Source organism: Condylura cristata, unplaced genomic scaffold, assembly GCF_000260355.1.
Source record: "Condylura cristata isolate star-nosed mole 26May11 unplaced genomic scaffold, ConCri1.0 scaffold00017, whole genome shotgun sequence".
In the NCBI taxonomy this organism is placed as follows: domain Eukaryota; kingdom Metazoa; phylum Chordata; class Mammalia; order Eulipotyphla; family Talpidae; genus Condylura; species Condylura cristata.
Window position 1 is genome coordinate 19,307,742 of NW_004567118.1, and position 4,405 is coordinate 19,312,146.

Below are 4,405 nucleotides of genomic sequence, written 5' to 3' on the forward strand. Positions count from 1 at the left end.
CCGCCAGGCATCCACCAAGGAGCCTTTGCCTGGCACCTGTGTCCGCTTGTGCACCATGCGGAGCCCAGGGCACATTCCGGAAGGGAAGGGCACATTCTAGAGGAGGTTTGTGTGCTGTCGCGTCCTGTAGACTGCTCTCAGCCTCTTCCCACTGCAGCTCTGTCCAGCGTGCAGGGGGGTAGATGAGGGTGCTCAGGTGACCACCGACTCCTGTCCCTTGCTGTGACCCTGAAAGGATCCATCAACACTGTTGAACTCAGATCCAAGGTTGCTGTGAAAGTCCCTGCCTGATCAAGGGGTGGGACCCACCCAATGGGGAGGGGGTGACTCCAGATGCCCATCTGCGGGATCTGCCTGTGTCCATCAGGTCTGCCACGGGTCCCCGGGGGCACTGAGAGCCTGGTGGCCCCAGGGTTTAAACCAGTTATTACATACCTATAGATAGGTGTGCGTTTTTTACACTCACACATCTGAAGAAAATCACAAAAATTAGGTACACAACGAAAATAAAGAAACCCATCTCAAATGAACATATTTGTGAATTACTCCAAGAGGGAGGAGGTGAAAGGGAGAAGGAGAGATGCTTGCTAAGATGCTGTTCCAAAATTTGACTTGACCTCCGAGCGCACTGGGATTTGAAAAGATTCGAAACGAAAAGTCTACACTTAACTTCGAAATTTCCTTAATGTAAGGCGTCCTAGATCTGCGTTCCCACGGAGAGCGTGAATCTGCCATCCCCGGGGCCATCTGACCAGAGAACTTGAGGAGGGGCAATTTCATAACACCAGATGTTATGTTTTGAAGCAGGCCAGTTATTGTCAGGCTCGGCCCGACCCCAGCAGCAGGATCAGGGCACTGGCCGCTGCCCGGGTGGTGCGTTCCCCTGGTTGCTGAGACCCGGCAGGCGCCAGCGCCCGCGCGTCCGCCGCGGAAGGGCAGTCAGAACTGAAGGAGTCAGGAAAGGCTTAAGAATGCTGAGGGAGCGGAGTGCCGAGCGTCCTGAGCGCTGAGGCCACGCCTTTGGGAAAGGGACCGAGAGCCAGGCGCGGGAGCTGGAAGTGAGGCACTGGCTGGCGAGGCTCCACCGGGCCGGAGTCCCCGGCCTGTCATCTGGGGGAAGGGTACGGAACTCCCCGAAGGCACTGCTGCACGGCAGACGAACTGCCGCGAGGAAGAAACTCCCGGTCCTGCCTGCTCCCCGCTCTTCGTTTTGCCCAGTAAGACATAAACTCGCGGCAACCTGGAGAGGAGACAGAGGAATGGGCTGGTGAGGCTGGACAAGGGCTCTCCAGGCAACGCAGAAGCAGCCAGACCCCAACTGCTGCCTAGCTCACCTCCGGACTCAGTTTCCCCTTCCACGCAGTGGTTCGAGGACTCCTTCCTCACAGCAGCTCCAGAAACCCGCCAGAGAGGCGCTGGGCAGGAGGGCTTGACGCAGGAGAGGGGAGGCGGTCTAGAAGTTATGCACCTGGACGAAGGGCGCTGGATGGAGGGCAGTAACCTCCGGGCATCACTGCCTCCAGGGTGGCTGTGGCACAGAGGGGCGGAGCAGCGAGATGGGGAGGAGGAGCAGACCCCGTCTGCTTTCTGGAGGCCACTCCTGATCCCCAAGCCCCACAAGGCCCAGCCGCCAGGGACGGGGTAACTGGCCTTGGGTGTTGAGGTCACATTTTCCACTGGCTCACCTCGCAGTTGGCGGACAGTTTCCGGGACTTCGTGGCGGCAGCGTGGTAGGCTGGAAGTCCAGGTCGGTCGTGTCGGGGCGTCTGGCCTAGGGGCTGCGCGGCTAAGACAGAAGACCGCGGGGAGGCACACCTGCTTCTCTGTCCGGGTGGGAACGAGAGCAGGCCTCAGTGTTCCCTACCCGGAAGAGGGCCCCCAGCTAACAAACACCTTCTTCGAACCCTCTGCAGGCTGCCAGCACTGCAATACCAGTGAAGAAAAGGCTCTTCTGTTTGTGCGCACTTATTTTTTTTTCGTCTGAAAAGGGTTTATCTGCTATCTGCTTTGGAATCTTGAGACCGGGAAACGGAGTTTGTAGGTGGGGGAATCAGATCCTACCTGCAGAGGCGAAGTTTCTAGGAGGTACCAAGCCAGGGGTGGGATGTGCGACTTTTCAGCTAGCCGAGACCTGGAATGCTTGAACTCGTGCTGCAGTGCATTCCCCAAAGAGTCCTGGAGCCTCTTCTCTGTACCCCCAGGACTGTACCTTCTGGGCCACCGGGCAACAGCTTTACGAGTTGTCCAAGGAGTGCCTGGCACTTGTGAAATGGTGTGGGGATGACTTCCCCAAGTTTAGAGATGGAGTCTCATCCTGACAGTGACCTCCTATCCTAGAACCTGACCCAGGAACTATCCACGGACCCTCAGGGGAGGCAAAGTTTTTTTGGTGGGAGTTATGACTGTGGTCCCCAATCATCTGTTCTGGGACCTGAGACCTTCAGGGCTGCATGAGGTAGAGGATGGTTCAAAGCTGAGGCTTTTGTTATGAAACTCAACTTGGATGTGATAGGATTGGGTGGCTTGGGAAGGGGTGGGAGCAAGAATGGGAAGGCCGGTGGCTCCCCTCAAGTGTGGGAGGCAAGAGAAAAAGACTCTGGATACTGACAAATATATTAGATCGATCCTGTTTTCTGTGTCCCTAGCCAGTGCCTTCCACTGGGTCTCAGTTTCCCCATCTAAGAGAGAGTAAGTGGTGAGGCTGTTTGACTCCCAAGCACCTGCCTGGGAGGTGCTTTCTAAGCCTATGGGTGAGAGGTCCCAGCGGTGCTGCTCAGGACTCTGGCTTTTCTCTGTGTAATGGCTGCTGGACACCTACCACCTCCTTCCCTCTGGGTGGGAAGAGGTCCCCTCTGCATAATCACTCTTGGTGTGTATCACTCTTGGTGTGTATCACTCTTGGTGTGTATCACAATTGGTGACACCACCCCACCCCTTTCTGATGATGCCCAAGTCCAAATACACATATGGAGTCTGAAGCACCCAGAGGCCACCTGGTTCAGTTCCAATGATGGCTCTGAGGTTTAGAAGGGGGCAGCCTGGTGAAGTCACTTAGGTGTGTGTGGCGGGGGCAACAGACTGCTGGGCTGTTAGGGTCCTGGTCTTGCCAGAGGCTCTGGTTAGACTTATCCCTTTGATCCAAGGGCAGGGTGCCTCTACAAAACCCTACTTCACATAGGCAGCCACTGAGATCCCAGACAGAACTCATATGAGTGCAGGAGTAGCCCAGAACCCCAGCTGGTGGCTGCTGAGGGGCAGGGTGGGCAGAACAGGCACTTGTCCCGGCCTTCCATCCAGTTCCACCCTCACTGCCCCTAAGAATGAACTGTGTGCCCCTTTCCAATAGACCTTGTGGAGCTGGTGGGTGCAGAACCTCCACTCCACCTCCCGAGCCACCCCCCCCCCCCAAATGGAAGTGTCAGCATCTCCTCCAGGTAGGGCAGCAGACTGAGGCCCAGGAAGGGCTTGCCTGTACATCTCACTTGAGAATGACAGGGCCAAAGTGTGAAATGCCGCAGAGAACTGCACTTTGGGGGTGTTCATCCCAGAGCTTGAGCTTCTTATTTCTGCAAAGATGATGAAAAGGAGCTAGGGAAGGCACAACCCATTTCCTCAACCAGAGAAGAACCAGGTAGGTCCCACCCCACAGTCGATTCCCAGACTCTGCACACCCTGTGGTCCCTCACTGGGTTTTGCGCAATACTCACTTTCTACGATGTTCCACAGTTGGGAAAAGGCAAAGCCTTTTTCCTGCCCCTGGCAACTATTTATTCCTCTGACTACCGGCACAGCACCCTACAGTATCAGGGGTTGCCAAGGAAGATGTATCCGCCAGCCACCTGGTAATAAAATGCTCTTGCAGGAGAGCATTTTCCTCCCTGGGGCTCCCTGCGAGAAAGGACTGGAGCCCAGCAAACTGAGGTGGGCGAGCGCAGGTGCTACAGCTGTTCGGTGAGCTGTATCCCTGCCCGGCTGGCTGCCCCGCGCCCAGGTCAGAGGCTGTGCAGTCACCCTGTCCTAGGCGAGACGGGAGGACGTTGCCTCTGCTCCCACCTCACCCCCACCTCTCCCAGCCTCCCCAACCCTGCCCAGGCTGCTTGCCTCCCTACAGCCCCGCTCTGGCTCTCTGCCGCGCCCGCCCGCGTGCCTATGTGCCCTCCGGCACGTCTGGCCCTGAGGCTCCGCGCCCGCGTCCGTCCGCCTCAGCACACGTCCTGACACCCTCTCATCTCGGTCTCGCGTCTTGGGTGGCCCTCGCTGTCTCTCACCTTCTCGATCCCTCTTCTCCCAACTCTGGGATTAGGTCTCCGAGTTCTCCGGCTCTCTTTCCTGGGTGTGCGCGCCGCCCGGTCTCCGCCGGTCTAGGGCGTCCGGCCCCTCTCGCTGGCCCTCCCGCCTCCCTCGG

At 57.6% G+C, this 4,405-nt stretch overlaps 1 protein-coding gene across 1 annotated transcript in view; it reads left to right on the plus strand.

Moving 5' to 3' along the window:
* Positions 1-2,398: 2,398 nt before the first annotated feature.
* BARX1 (BARX homeobox 1) overlaps positions 2,399-4,405 on the plus strand; it is a 5,192-nt gene continuing 3,185 nt past the window's right edge. Inside the window, exons 1-3 of the mRNA XM_004685041.2 lie at positions 2,399-2,455; positions 3,727-3,842; positions 4,207-4,271. Coding sequence (XP_004685098.2) covers positions 2,399-2,455; positions 3,727-3,842; positions 4,207-4,271 — 238 coding nt within the window. The remainder of the gene's footprint in view (positions 2,456-3,726; positions 3,843-4,206; positions 4,272-4,405) is intronic.